Here is a 17,039-nt window from a genome sequence, read left to right on the forward strand (position 1 = left end):
GTTTCGTCTATAAGCAGCCACACTGGAAAATCTGCGATATCACCCCTGATACTTTGTAAAACGTGCAAAATATTTAATTTTAAAAATATATCTTTCCATCAGCAGTTTTATTATTCGATATAACTTCACATCTGTTTGTTTCTACTCCGAAACGTATGTTTGTATGCCCGAAATTAAAATGAAGAATGTTTCTTTCGTTTGTTAAAAAAAAACCGTTGACTGCCATTTTACCATTAGCTCTACAAAAAGAAGTAAGTTCAATGATAATAGGAAATAAATAATCCAGAGGGAATAATCGATTTAAGATCGTAAGCACTGCAAAAAGAACTTACCTCAGAATACAGTGGACCAATTTAATTCTTTCCTATTGTTGACACGTCTGGAGCTTTCTTTTGGCGCAATACTCTGTGAGGAAACTACGAAATTCAGGATTGCTCAGCTTTATTAAAGGAATGTTACCTGTGATGAGCGCTAGGTCACCAGCGAAACTATCTTTTTTTTTTTTTTTTTGTTTATCAAGTAGAGTTTCAATTGTTTGCTGTTTGCAAGTTTTGCTTGAATTTCTTAAGTGTTTGCTGAACTACTTGATACTTTTTTGTCGCATAGTATCTGAAACAATACAAAATATTTATCTGTGAAATAAAATTAAGAATCTCTTAATAAGGCAAAATTTAATTGAAAATAATAAATGTGTGCCTCTTCTAATCGTTTCTTTAAAATTGTAAGAAAATATGGTATTGCTCAGCATGTTTCGCTAAAGTGTATACCAGACGGTCGTTCAAATTGAACGAAAGTGTGTCTCATAAAATTTGCTATTTTAAGTTGGTGGGCACAAAGTATCCCCCGTTGGTAGGACATATGACTGACATTTAGTGGTCTCTCCCTAGATGGTAGTATAATAAATAACAGTATCCCACCTTTTTTGAATTTGGCGGTTAGTATTATCAAATGTACTGTTCGTCTTGAGAGTCTCATGTTAGCGTGTCTCATAAATTTGTTATTTTAAGTTGGTGGGCACAAAGTACACCTTCCCCGTTGGTAGGAGATGTGACTGACATTTAGAATTGCCATTCCTAGATGGCAGCATAAAAATTAGCTTTTAGTCTCATTCTGCGTACCGTTCACTTCAGTCCTTGTAGATTTTTGTGAGTTTCTAAATTAGTTTCTTTTGTGAGAGATGTTTAATCTTAACAGGTGGGAACGAAATACTTCCCCTTGGTACTCCTCGTTACAAAAAATACCTAGGTAGTGCGAGGGTTAACGTTCAAAATATAGGCCTAAATATAATTTAAATATTAAAGCGATTAAATTAAAATAGCAAGGATTATACAATACACAATATCTTCAGGTAGCTGGCTTAGGGTGGATTCTTGAAGGTAAATTAGCAAAATAGTCACTGAAATGATGGCAAAATCAATAATGATAATTGATTTACAGCAGGTTATATATATATATATATATATATATATATATATATATATATATATATATATATATATATATATATATATATATATATATATATATCGGGTGTTGCAAAATAAGTGTTACAACTCTTGGGAGGTGACTCCTGCCACTGAGACAAGAAAAAAAGTTCTCTTCAACTTTTTGCTATCGGACATAGTTTCAGATCTACAAGGTGCCGAAAGCGTGGGAAAATGACTTTCGGACGCCAATAGTTCGGAAACTATCCAACATAAAGAGGGCGGGTAAAAAATTCACTGAAGAAGTCATACCTGCTCTATTGAATTTTGCATGTTTCACAATCCTACCGTGCACGCGCAAGGGATTCCCCAAAGGAACGTAGGGAGTCCCGGATAATCTGCCAAATGAAACTTGGTTAAATGGATATGAATTGATAGGCTTTCTACCAGGTAACAATAATTCGTTTGTCTTAAGTCGATATCTGGAAAAAATACAAAATGGCGGACACCTTTATGCCCGTTGTGTGTGGTTGCATAATCGCCAGATAGCCTACGGATGCTGGCCAACAGTGACGCTCTGAGTATTAATTGTAGCGAATTTGTACTCAAATGCTCTAGAAAGACATCTGGAGTGTCGGTAGAGCGTAACAGATGAAGCAGGGTGATTCACATGTGTGGAAACACTTAACGAAAAATGCCAAGAAATGCGCTCATACTCAGTAAACGTGAGTTCAAAGCGTCGGAAATGTAGGGATTAGCGTCAAGAACATGAAAACCATTGCCAATTCACCAATAATATTTCCTCAAACCAATGCAATATAATGTACACGGTTGCATACCAATAAGGATGCAACAACTAAGGCCAAGTTGAAATTGTGCAATGGACTCACAAAGAAACTGGGTAAACTAAAGGAATGTCACTAGTGGGATCGCATGATCGATATTGAAATGTGGCCAATGTGTGTGTTGATATCAACATGTAGCTAATGGACAAATATCAACATGTCGCACTACTGCTGGGACACCATCTCACGTGCAAAATCTAGGAAAATAACGTTGTACATTCTGCTATTACATCTGGTGCACCTTTTGGTAGAACGTAACTAGAACACGATTGTATCAATGTCCCTCTTTGTTTGGGACATTGCTCCACAGTCGACACAAATGGAAAGAAATCTCCTAATGCATGGTTCAAATTCTGATAGAGCGTGAAAATAACAAACTTGTATCATGCCCCACGTCTTCTGAGACATATGACGTAATCGAAATATAGGAAAATACCTCCAGAAATCTTACATACAGGGCACATGCCAAGACAAAGACGAAAATGAACAGGTTTGGCACATTTAACACTACAGCTGGAACGCCATACATATGGAAAATAAAACGACATGAGAAATAGGAAGAAACGTCTTAAAGTTTTGATTGTTTACAACTGTGCAGTAGGAGTAAAAAAATAATACACACAAGTATGTCGGGAGGCTGTACAAGAGGGCTTGCCAAACAAAGTGGGTACTCCTCAATGAAATGAATACAGAGAAAGTGAGGCTCCTTCGAACCTCAGGGCTAGAACACTCGCTTTTCCTCGCGTGGTCGCAGTTTCCAATCCTACTGGGAGCCCACGGCCTCAGATTCAAGACCCGAGTAGTTATTTTCCTATTTTTCGCACGTGGGACGATGTCCCGGCAGTAGTGGGACATGTTGACATTTGTCCATTAGCTACATGTTGATATCAACACACACATTGGCCACATTTCAATATCGATCATGCGATCCCACTAGTGACATTCCTTTAGCTTACCCAGTTTCTTTGTGAGTCCATTGCACAATTTGATCTTGGATTCAGTTGTTGCATCCTTATTATTATGCAACTGTGCACATCACATTGCATCAGTTTGAGGGAATATTATTGGTGAATTGGCAATGGCTTTCATGTTCTTGACGCTAATCATTACATTTCCGACGCTTTGAACTCACGTTTATTGAATATGATTGCATTTCTTGGCATTTTTCGTTAAGTGTTTCCACACATGTGAATCACCCTGCTTCATCTGTTACGCTCTACCGACACTCCAGATGTCTTTCTAGAGCATTTGAGTACAAATTCGCTACAATTAATACTCAGAATGTCACTGTTGGCCAGCATCCGTTTCTTGCGATTATGTAACCACATATAACGAGCATAAAGGTGTCCGCCATTTTGTATTCGTTCTAGATATCGACTTAAGACAAGCGAATTATTGTTACCTGGTAGAAAGCCTATCAATTCATATCCATTTAACCAAGTTTCATTTGACAGATTATCCGGGACTCCCTACGTTCCTTTGGGGAATCCCTTGCGCGTGCACGGTAGGATTGTGAAACATGCAAAATTCAATAGAGCAGGTATGACTTCTTCAGTGAATTTTTTACCCGCCCTCTTTATGTTGGATAGTTTCCGAACTATTGGCGTCCGAAAGTCATTTTCCCACGCTTTCGGCACCTTGTAGATCTGAAACTATGTCCGATAGCAGAAAGTTGAAGAGAACTTTTTTTCTTGTCTGAGTGGCAGGAGTCACCTCCCAAGAGTTGTAACACTTATTTTGCAACACCCGATATATATATATATATATATATATATATATATATATATATATATATATATATATATATATATATATATATATATATATATATATATATATATATATATATATATATATACAGTGGACTCTTTTTAATTCGAAGCGCAAGGGGACACGAAAAAACTTCGAATTATCCAACAACATTCATTTTCACTTATATAACAACAAACAAACGAAAGTACTGTGCATCAGAAACATCAGAAACATATTCATATGGTGTAGACTTTATCTTTAAAGCAGCTTATTATTTGCGTGATCGAATACCGCAAACTAACAAACGACATTGACTCCACGTAATTCAAACTACGTGTACAATGGAAAATATATTTACGTACAACACTACAACATACATTGAATAGCCCAAAAAATTAAACACCAGTAACCATTTGAATATTCTGTTCTCAGTTTTAAGAAGTCGTAAACCTCATTTGCTTAAATTTGATTGTTTTTGTACGGTCAATAAATCTTGATTTTCATGTATTGCGTGGAATACGATATTAATAACATTTGGTTGACTTTATCAATAATTCATCTTAAATTTTCAACCAATTCTGAAACAATATGAGATTGGCACACGTTCTCTATCTTTACTTCTTCACAACTCACCTTCATCTTTATCATCACAGATTTTCTATTTATCTCTTGTATTACTCTTCCCTATGGCTGCATCTGGATAACTGAAAACATGTTAAAGCTGTATTTCTCTGTTTACATCTGTCCAACTGTATTTACTTCGAATTATCCAAAACATAAGTTCAAAAGTACGATTTTTTACTATTGTTTTCAATACAGTTTTCAAGGGGAATGGACTTCTGTTCGAATTATCATTATTTCGAATTATCCAAGTTCGAATTAACGAGACTCCACTGTGTATATATATATATATATATATATATATATATATATATATATATATATATATATATATATATATATATATATATATATATATATATATATGTGTGTGTGTGTGTGTGTGTGTGTGTGTGTGTGTACAGTATATTAGATCTCTTCAGAATTATTGTATAATGAAATACTGATACGTATTTACCGATATTGTTTCTTTATGTTTTAGTGTTGCTATGTGGGATGGAAGGTTACGTTGAGTTCATGCGAGAAGATTGGTTTGACCAGTTGCAAACATGGCAGGAACCTAATGGTTGCTTCAGATACACTACTTCAGACCCAGAAAGGTACGCTAACAGATTTAGTATGCTTAATTGAATATCATATAAGGTAATGACAAAAATATTTGACGAAGTAAAATGTTGTATGTGTACTCTGTTTAATTAAGCCATGGTGATTGGAACAAAGCAGTAGGTGTCAAATACAGAAATAGGAGGGAAGAAAATAGAACTGGTGACTAGTTTTCGATAACTGGGAAGTATTATCAGTGATTATATAAAGTGCGAACGCGAAATAAAGGCAAGGATAGGAATGGCGAAATAAGCTTTTTAGGAGGAAGAAAAGTCTATTGTGTGGGACCTTGAATAAAGAGTTGAGAAAAACACCCATAAAATGCTTCGTGTGGAGTATTGTACTGTATGAGTGAGAAACGTGGATATTACACAAAAATGATGAAAAATAATTGGAAGCTTTTGAAATGTGGGTGTGGAAAAGAATGGAGAGAATTAGTTGGGTCGAGCGGAAAGCGAATGAGAGGGTGTAAGAAATGGTGGGGGAGGAAAGCACAGTTTTAGATATTATTAAGAAGAGGAAGAAAAACTGGTTGGGACATTGATCAAGTAGAAACTGTATCATCAAGGAAGTACTAGAAGGTATGGTGGCAGGAAAGAGAGGGAGAGGGCGAAGGAGATTACAATTGATGGATGATATAAAAACGGGAAAATCGTTTGTGAAAGACGAATAGATTAGTAGAAAACCGTGAAGAATGGAAGCTTCAGAGTTGCCACCTGCCAATAATGGTAGAATACCCATGATGATTATGATGGTTAGAGACAGAAACAGCATATTAACACACAGTCGAGGACAGGTGAAAGTAATATATGAACACATCAGAACGAAAAGAACGTTTGTGCGTTTATGAGCCTCATTTGAGTTAAGTGTATCAGATAGATCATTCAATTCCAAGTCATAGGTTTGGATGGCTCTTAGGGCATTTTTTTTTCTTTTTTTCGTCTCTGAAGGAAGATGATAGCTGTGAATAAACGACTAAGGTTTTTTTTTTAAAAAAAAAAAACTTCTAAACACAAGTTACACAAAACTGGGATTTCCTACGACACGAGGTGAGGATGTCTAGCCTCGAAAGTGGTCTCTGGTCTCGGAAAATGCATCTGTTTCTATTAGAAAAACCTCTGCGAGTCGTTCCGTACTAGTCATCGCAAAATTTTGTGGGCCGTAACCCAATATAAAAACTGGAACAAACCATTATTGTGGTGTGCTATACTAATTGTCGCAAACTAAAACGTATAGGTTTTTTGCGTTTCACTGACGACGTAAACCTGTACGGAATGAGACCTTCTGTCTCGTCTTGTATTTTGTCACTAGTGCTACTCATAAGACGAGACGTAACGAGACGTTAATTTTGGAAAAGTATTGTCTCGTCTCGATACTCGAAACTCTTTTCTCGTCTCGTTCTCTAAATCTATACACAAAATTTACCTCCTGTTTTCTTTTTCAATTTCATTTAGAAAGTACCAGAACCCTTCCGCGTCACGAGGTGTCCGTGATGCGTGTGCCATAACAACATTTACACCAGAGGTACGGAATCTTTTTTGTTTTGAAGGCCGCATTGACATTGCCGATTTTCCAAGAAGTTCTTTAACACCACAGTGGTGTTAGTTTCACAGCGGCAAACACCAGCTCTGTGTTAAACCTGTAACACCTAGCCTGTGTTAATTTCAACGCTGAACCCTTGTTGTTGAAATAACATGCTAGAATGGTAATCATGCTGGGACCACTGGCCTGTGTTATAATTGAATTATTTTTAACGTCATTATTTTTTTGCTATGTTCTACGATAATGATTGGCTTTTCATGAGTTTTAATTTTGTTATGTGGTTATGTGATAGCTATGACTCAGATAATTCTTTGTCAATGGAGATGAACATGATGATATGAACTATTTTAATCCAAAATGATAGTACTGGAAAGATTAATTGTAATACAGAATGTTTTCCATTCATTTTGTTTGAAGCAATTGCACAGAACTCAAGGGGCCTTATGCAGAGTCGTTCTTACTCGTGTTTAGTGCCATACTAAAGAGTTTGACTAACATATGTTTCCTATAGTAGTCAGGTTTTTAGTATGACGTTAATCATATGTCAAAATGACTCTGCATAAGGCCCAAGCAGTCTTTCTTTAGTTTGTTCGAATCTTGATTATGGAAAATATGACCGTGTCTAAACAGCTTAACCTGCCGGCACTGGTGCCAAGTCTCATAGACCCGTGCCAACTGTTTTTGTAGCCTCTTACTAGTAGCTGGCCGTTGGTTTTGATTGGGGTTCAAATTGAAAATTTTATTTTTCAATGGACACTTTTGAATATGATTTATTACCTTGTGATAAAATAAAACTGTCAACAAAAAATTTAACAAAAAGTATTAGGTAAAGATTTAAAATTTAACAAATGGGCCAGTGCTCAAGTCACATTAACAGGCGCCAGTGCCGCCGGGTTATAAAAAAAAGAAAATTATATAACCTAAGATCTTGACACTAACCTTATGATTCTTTTATTTTATACTTTATAGCGAGGACAGGATTAATGGCGTTCCATATGTTGGATTTCGACGGCGAAGTAAACGAATCAAACGATCCGAGAAAGTTATATCAGATGGTTGTCTAAATCATATGACAGCTGTAGCATTGGGAACGCTTGCATTCTACGCTCGCTTGCTGGCGGATTCCATTCTGACAGTCTAACAACTACTCCAACAATAATAACAATATTAGTAACAATAATAATTTGTGTAACGAATGGTAAATGGTGTAAATTTGTAGATGTTTCAGTTACATTATAATGCTGGAGAAACTAGTATAAACACTAAAATAGAACTAAACTAGCCTCTAGTGCCAGTGACGAAGCTACAGAGAACAAGAAGGGTGGGTGCTGTCCTGGTGGCATCGTCTGCCCCCTGCTCCCCAGACATCTTGTGTTGTAATGTAGGTCTAGTAATATAAAACAGTCATTTTCGGTAAACAAAAAAATTAACCCTTTAGTGGGCAGTGTTGCTTTCAAGCAACATCGCATTCTATTGCGTTATCCGCACGAACTTCAGTGATCATTTATCATTGGCATTATTGCTTTCATACAATATTCATATACATGATTTGCGGGCCGCTTCTTTAGATACTTATAATCTTCGTCAAAGGGGACAGTCAAATTTAGTATTGTAGAAGCTTTATCTCCTACGTTCCGCGAAAGTTCTTTCTTTATTTTTAAATTTGCGGTTTCTTGTTCTGTAGGAAAATATTTCAACGAAACTGTTGGTAATTACTGAGAGTATTCTTATGATATTTTACCATAATAGGGCAATACTGCTCAGTAGCTACACATAAGACCTATTTTATGGCAATGTTGCTTTGAAATAAACACCCTGTATTTTGTAACCAAAGTACAAAAATACTTTAAAAATCACGAAATTATGATCAAGAAAACATGGTTCAACCATAAAAACAAACTAAATTTTTTAATGGTAATGCAATCAATGCTTGCTCATTAAAGGGTTTTAGAAAGCTACTCCCCCAGGTGATTAAAACTGGCGCCGTCACTGCCTAGGGCATAGTGTGTCATATTTGGCAGATTCATACTATAATATCTACTTTTGTACTTAGGAACTTCTATGAGTTTTTACTATGTTCTCCAACACAGTCTGATTTTTTTTTTTTGGTAAACAGTAACAAACAAATGAGGGCTCTAGTGAGAGAAGAAGCAATGCCACTTGGACCAGAAATGGAAATAAATTAAATTTTCTAAAACATCATGTTGCGTCATAATTTGTATAATAAAGGGTCTTTTTATTCCTTACTTTATTATTAAGTAAATTATGCATAATGAAAAATATGAATTTCAATGTAAATAGCATTTATTATGAAATGTATCGTATAATGCTTGTAGTATACCCATGTGGAAAAAATAATACTATAGTACATGAAAGAGTTTTAGCTTGACTTGACGAGTATAAGTCATTATTGTCATAAGATCTTTTAACTTCAGGGCTGACATGTTTTGTCCTTCTGAATAGAATAGTGATATTTCTTTAAGAAGTGTAGTCACATAAAATAATTATAATCAATCAGATTTCTTCTGGTTTTGGAGCGACGAAATGGCATCTTCAGGTGTATTTGAAGAAGAGTGTTGTATCTAATTTCACAGCAGTTATTTTCGCGATATGAAAGCTAACATCGGATATTGCAACACCATTTTGTACTATTTTAAAGATATATCAAATTGACTTGACACCTAGTCTTCTCTTCCGAGCGCTGCTGTCGGTTGAAGGAATTCCACTCCCTTTCGCTAAGGATCTCTCGCTTAGCAATAACTGAGTCCTTATTGGCTCAACGCAAGGGTGTGTCAAGGGTGTAAGTTTTAGTTCGCATTTTTGCCACGGCTCAAGACATTTTGGCAGCACTATAGTATTCAACTGTTGGTATCTTCTTTACCGCCATACTAGACACTATTGGTAAGTGGCATAACTCCTTCTCTCACTCGAAATGCTGCTGAGGACGTATTCATGAACTGAGAATATCTACTGTAGAAATCTACTATAGAGGGAGCTATGTCATCACATGGTAGATGATATATGGCAGTAGAAGACTAGGAATGGCAAAAACTAAAATTTTCAAGCAAGATTTGCGACATAGCTCCCTCTCTCACTACACCTCTCAAATGACTTTCATTTTATAGTGTGAAATTCCTTACTGTAGACTTCCAAACTATGTCAATTCAGTACTAGAACTGGAATAGAGTAGTACATAACTTCTGGTTGCAATAGAGATACTGGTTGCTCCAGGAGGGGAAGGGGTACGACTGCACCCACTGTTGTTCCACGGATATGAAACGAACTTATGCTTAAATGCTAATACAAGTATACGCAGAAACTTTTGCAGAAATGCTAATATTTCGGATTCTATTGAAAGGTCAAATTGTACGGCTCTCGCATACTTTTTATTTATGTATTTATTTATTTTGCAAACGCAGCTGTTAACCTTGATATCTTTAACATTCACATATATTCCCGTATAGATAGTAGAAAATTAAATAAATCTTAAGGCAACGCCACCATAAGAACAGTGTTCGTAATTTGAGGGAAATTTCGTAGGTAAATTCCTTGGTAAATTTAGCAAAAAGCGAAAACTGGAATTTTTCAATAGAACGTGAAAATCCAGGGACATTCTTGTGCTGACTAATTGACCAATATAAATGTTTTCTTTGTGTTTCAGAAATAAATCAATATAATAGCAGTAATTTGTGCCTCTCCGTTCAAAGTAGCATAATTTGCACCCATTAATGGCTAGTAGTTGTATGTATTATTTTCTTTTAAAAAATGAAGGAAAAGTGTTTAAAAATAGAAGCAAAAAAGAAAAAAAGTGGTCGGCATTTCCTTTAATATAGCTAAATTAATCTTATCATTAGGGGCTCAGAAGTTGAGCAAAAATCCTCTTTTTTACGAGTGCCCGAAGAGAGGCTTAACATATACTCATTTTGGGTCATTGTAGGGCAGAAAATGGTAGATTTTATTTGTCCTTTTTTGTCTTTTTCGGCGTTTTTTTTTTTTGTTTATTGGTAATTTTTTTTAAGCTTTTCATAAGTCTTAACGTCTTTTGCACTTCATCTTTCGATAATAAATTTACTGGCCATTAACTCAAATCACCACCACCTCTTAAACATCTTTTCTTTAGTAAAGAAAATTCAAAAGATAAGATATTCTTCAACGACTGGACTGATAAGACCAGATCTGCAACAATCACAAGTCAGATAAGGAGGCGTAACAATGTCTTCCAACAAGGGAAGTGAAGGGGGAAGTTTTCTTATTTTAGTTTGTACTTCAGTTTGTGGAAGAACAGACTGTTAACCTATCAGAAGCTAGTATTTATTGAGCATTATATTCATTAAATATTTAATTCTAATTAAATTGGTTCTTATTTTTACTTCCTTTTTTCTAGTTTTTAGGTCCTTTTATTTTTTTTAGATATCTTTAGGTATTTTCATAGGTTCTTTTTAGGCAATTTTTAGGTCTTCAACTTCCGAGCCCTACTTATTACATAACTTCTGTCATAAGAACTTGGACACTCAACAAACTAGTAAAAATTTGATAAGAAAAGGAAAAATTCTGAGTCACTCAAGGGTAGGGTTGCCATAATTTTTTGATGCAAAATACGGACAAGCCTTAAACTGACGACCCATCAAAGATACGGTGCCCAAACTCAGAACAAATATTTTGAAATTTCTTACCTAAAAATCATCTTTTTAGGTTATCACACAATTGTTTACTGTAATACTTAAAACACTATTGGAAACTAACACGTTTTATATTTTTTCATTAACACAATTATAATAAATCATGCAATTAAATTACTTATATTAAATCTAACTAAATGAACAAAATAAAATGGAAAAATGAAACACTTTTTTAAAAAATACAACCTACTTTATTAATAGTAACTAAAATACATTGATGCATTGTTACAACGTTTTGTAGGTATACGCTCGACCGTTCTCGAAAATATAGCATGTACTTATCCCGTATATGTTCGTTTTCTCATAAATTTGAGATGAGTATACGCTGGACTATAAGATTATTAGGTGGGTATACGCCGTATACTCCCGTATACGCCCCATTACATCCCTGCTAAAATATAAGTTATATGATGAAAACACAATTCTTTTCGCCAAAATTTTAGCAATTTTCGATTCGGAAATTTTCGAGCAGCCCCAAAAGTTAAGTACGGACATTTTCTTATTTCATGCTTTGTACGATACGGACACGGACACAGACCCAAAAATACAAACAGTACGTAGAAAATACAGATATATGGCAACCCTAGTCAAGGAGAATTTTCGTAAGGAAACCTACGAATACTGAGTAAGAGAAAGGTGAATTTCTTTTCTTTAGAGTGTAAGATGGTGATAATATTTTGCAAAAGGAGGACATAAATCAACGGTTTACAGATAATACTTGACCATAAGTTCAGTGTCGTCTTTTGAAACATAAATTTAAAAAGGATGTATATAATGACGCATGTTTAATTATAACAAATACAAAAGAAAATTAACAATACAGAGGGATTAATAGATTCGTTAAAGGGCTCCTTTTAACTTATGTATACACAAATTATAATTCAGAGAAGTCATTATGTTCATTATACTGTATAAACATGCGTCATATATGAATACAGATACTGCAAATAAAATTGTTAGCAAAAATACCTGAATACATTGTAGAGTTCTGCTTATGGAGGTATAGGTGGAGCTAAATTATACTTCGGAATCGATTTCTCCTACCACCAAATTTTATTACAAAATCTTCCTTTCTATAAAGAGTATATTACAAAAATCACTATTATGTAAAATTCTCTAATACTTGGGTAAAATATGGTATCCCAAGGCCTGAGTCGTCTAGGGAAGCATTTACAGAGCTCCGAGCAAGCTAGGAAAAGTGGATTTAGGATACCCAATGCTCCACGCAAACAAAAGGGGTTTAAAAGTTATAAAGCTCCACGCGAGCTAGGTGACTGAAGTTAGGAGTCCCAACAGAGCTCCGAGCAAGATAAGTGGGTAGGAAAGGAGGCCTAGAGAAAGTTGAAGGCTTTGGGTTAAGTTCCTCTAAAAGCTCCAGGCAAGCTGAGAGAGTGAAGAGACAGGATCACAGAGACTAGCAGTGTCGTTAGACAGTTGAAAGTGATACATTACTTCTCCTGTACATCGCACTATATGTCATTCACGATTTTTTTATTGGCTCTATATTTCTGTATCAGGCCGAAAATGTCATTCACGATTTTTTATTGGCTCTATATATTTCTGTATCAGTCCGGAAATGTCATTCACGATTTTTTTTATTGGCTCTATATTTCTGTATCAGGCCGGAAATGTCATTCACGATTTTTTATTGGCTCTATATTTCTGTATCAGGCCGGAAATGTCATTCACGATTTTTTTATTGGCTCTATATATTTCTGTATCAGGCCGGAAATGTCATTCACGATTTTTTTATTGGCTCTATATTTCTGTATTAGGCCGGAAATGTCATTCGCGACTTTTTTATTGGCTCTATATTTCTGTATCAGGCTGGAAATGTCATTCAGGATTTTTTTATTGGCTCTATATTTCTGTATCAGGCCGGAAATTTCATTCACGATTTTTTTATTGGCTCTGTATTTCTGTATCAGGCCGGAAATGTCATTCACGATTTTTTTTATTGGCTCTATATTTCTGTATCAGGCCGGAAATACCTACGTATCAGGTTTGCTTTCTAAATATGAAGTATTCTTCATTGCCTTTAAAATTAAGAATGAATGGCGGGGAGAATAGAGGAAACACACAAAATCATATTTCACCCTTTTCCCAATATTAAATAGTTTATATGTTTTAGTTCAGTATGTGGTGTAAATTTCGAGAAAATAAATAAACAAAACAGATATAAAGAAAAAAGTGATCCTGTAAGTACTTCCAAATGAAGCCAAAAACCTGACAAAATATGAGAGAGTTGTTCTTTAGTTGAATTAGAATTTAACGTCCTTCTCAGCAACGAGGCTATACGAGACGTGGACCTGCAGCTTAGTGTGGGATTCAAACCACATTGCTCCCGCTGGTAGTCGAACCTGGGTCTTCCATGTCGAAGGCCCACACATTTATCAAATAGTGACGAAGAAGCTGTATAACAGAGTTATCACACTAATCTTTAAATTTAAATGAAAATTTATAAAAAACAAATGCAGCTGCGAGGGCAAAACTATCCACAATTTAAGACATAGGACAGTTGTTTTGGGTGTTTCTAAACAAATAACAAACGCATTGAACAGGTCAAGATTTTAAACAGATTGAGGTCGTTTCCGTTAGAACAATAAATCTTGGAAGCTAATAGTATAACATTGTACAGGATGTTTGTAAATTAACTCTTTATTGAAAATTGCTCATATTTTGAATAGATATTACTGTACTGTCAAGAAACAAAATTTAATATAATCCTAACTGGTGGGTTTTAAATAAAGCCAACGTTTGACACTACGGGGGCATGAACAGTCAGCTTCCTGTTATAAGGTGTGGCACTCTGTAAAGAGTTGCGTAAACTTCATGGAGTCCGTACTATATAGGTTGTTTCCGATCAAAAGATTTCAAACTGCACTTACCTTAAGAGAAACCATGTCTCCACCATCCAGAGTGCTCTATATCTGGGCAATTGCCCTATAGTGAAGCTTCCACTGTACGAGACTGGCACGCTGTGTAGTCACGTCAAGCATCAACCACTCCTTCTGACAGGCTTTCCATAGCCCTTCAACGGTGGGGGGTTTCAGGAGGACGAAGGCGCAAAAGTCCATCGTAACACATCAGGAGGCTTCACTGGAACGTCTGTGAATGGAATGACACGAATTTCAGTTGTTTCTGCTGCCATTTGTTGGAGGAAGATGTGGGTTGAGCGAGATGTGTGACTTGACACCTTGTCTTGATGCACCCACACATGATTCTTGTTCCTCTCGTAGAGTTGCGGTATGTCCTGGCGATGAACGGGTGTCAGGACGTTAGCCTGATAATATTCTGAATATTCACCTTCGTATTTTTGGCTACACGATGTATGGTCAGCTTGCCGTGGTACGAGTATCCATCAATGATCATGAAACCTGTGCCAAAACTTTCCTTGCATTCAGTGAACCATTTTTGAAAGTCCCTCGCACCTGTCGATCGATAAAAAAAATTGCACGTGGCTTGTGACAGTCATCCAGATAAACATATACCTCGTCCAATGTTACAAGCTACCACTTTCACGCTCATGGTACCGTTCGTACAGCTTTCGACAGTTGGTGCGACGTTCTGGATGTGTTCTTGCAAGAGCTTATGAACACGCCCCTTCCGTCGCTTTACTAACCCCAAATCTCGGTGAACGATGGTGTGTACTATTTTCAGTGTTGTCAGTAGCCCATTCGCGATACTCTTCTGTGTGGATGGATTCTCCCTGGCGACCAGAGCCACAAATTTCCGAATTCTAGCTTGTGAATGCCTAGGGCAGGCCGGGGATTGGCTTGTTTCTGCCTCACAGGAATCATCCCACGCCTTACCTTACCTGGCCCTTTGAACACCCGTCATATGCCATTTTAGACATGAATCCACGCTCTTTGCGCAGTTTGATAATGGCACTTTAACTGTAAAAAGAGCACGTCGAAAGGCCAGTTATGTAGCCCTCCCAATAAGCACTTATTTTCGGCGGCATTTGTCCCGATATGTACTTACCACACCTGCCACGCACAGTCAATGGTCCAAGATACCCACACGACTGGCAGCTTCCTTCTCTTCCCGCTTGGTGGTGCTGTACAAGGTGTGTAATTTCATCACTATAGATCGGAAACAACCTCCGTACAATTCAGACAAGACTATCGAAAACTGACTTTCCAAACTTACGACCATATCGTATACATTATATATTACCCCCGTAAGTAGTTTATCACTTGCGGAGAAGTGAGTGACACGTATAAATACTTTTATAATTGTAAAATTGGTACAAGAATTATTTACTGGAAGTCTCTCAAATCAACACGCCAAGCGGCTACATGATCCAAACTACACTTTTATCCTTTGAAACTGCATTATTGTGGTTAGGGAATGTGTGAAACAGCATTATTAAGAATTATGGGCAAAAGACTGTGGAAGTTGGATAGAGTATGTGAAGATCACGCTTCGTTCGTATACATAGTATGAAGACTTGGCTCATTGTTATGAAAGTTGTTTAACACCATTCTGCAAAGCGAAGTATCTATGTTTCATAGGGAGGCGGAGAGAGACATACAGAGTGAAATCCGTTACAAAGTAATAAATATTGTAGAATGCTATTAGCATACGTATTCTCTATCGTTGAAATTTTCTTGTTTGGTTTGCTATCTTGATATAAACTTTATGCAACTAAACTATCTATCTAAAGACCTTGAATTAAGAAATCATGAAACGATCGAATTACAAGTGAATTTACACATATTGTGGATTATATACAGGGTGGGCCAAGATAAATCGAACCGGACATAGGAGATAAGAAAGCGAAAAGTGCTACTATAATCGACGCAGCAATATTTCATATTCCACGTAACAAGCTGTGAACGAAACACATTGACCTTGAACGAAGAGAGAGGAAAGGAGCTACACAAAAAACGACCTGCAGCTGGAAAGGAAAAGCAATTCAGTCTATTTTCATGCCTGACAGAACTGCTTTGAAAGATTTATAGCCATAAAGTCCCTCTAATCTATCCAATTACAATTTTTCTTTGTGCAGGAAGCTGAAAGACAAAGTGTATCATACCACAACAAACCACGAACCACTGTCGCACTTCAACAGAACACATACACAACGCCATCTAACGGGTCGAGTTACAGCAAGTCGCACTGAACATGAGCCATCGGGCTAATCTATGCCTTGAACATGAAGGTTAACATTTTCAGTAGTACCCTTAGAGATGGAAGGATGCATGTATGCTGTTTTTATTTGATCTAATTGTATAATATCGTCCTGCAATTCACATTTCATCACTTGATTTGGGTTCGGTTTATCTTGGCCCACATTGTACACTATACTTGATTGCGTATAAGACCTTTAGATACTGTATGTTGATGTTCCTTCCTTGTTGTAATTAGAAAGATACGAACAACATATGATCGAAATGTATCATCATTCAGCAGCCCCAAGACTACGGGACATTCCGATTTAGACAGAAGAGTAAGCACTTTCTCTAGAATCCCTGTCCATGCCAGCTAAATAGGTAACCTTTCGGGTAACCCTGAAGATTTAATGGGGTTGAAACGTTTTCCATTCCAGGCTTCCGTCAATCCAGATA

At 36.4% G+C, this 17,039-nt stretch overlaps 1 protein-coding gene across 1 annotated transcript in view; it reads left to right on the plus strand.

Annotated features, from left to right (window-relative positions):
* The window catches only part of LOC145663798 (UPF0764 protein C16orf89 homolog), a 79,627-nt gene extending 68,619 nt beyond the window's left edge, over positions 1-11,008 (plus strand). The window contains exons 6-7 of the mRNA XM_081729886.1: positions 5,124-5,241; positions 7,757-11,008. Of these exons, the coding sequence (XP_081586012.1) occupies positions 5,124-5,241; positions 7,757-7,928 (290 nt within the window). The 3' untranslated portion in view covers positions 7,929-11,008. The remainder of the gene's footprint in view (positions 1-5,123; positions 5,242-7,756) is intronic.
* Positions 11,009-17,039: the final 6,031 nt, after the last annotated feature.

This window comes from Thermobia domestica, chromosome 11, assembly GCF_964235325.1.
Source record: "Thermobia domestica chromosome 11, izTheDome1.hap1.1, whole genome shotgun sequence".
In the NCBI taxonomy this organism is placed as follows: Eukaryota; Metazoa; Arthropoda; class Insecta; order Zygentoma; family Lepismatidae; genus Thermobia; species Thermobia domestica.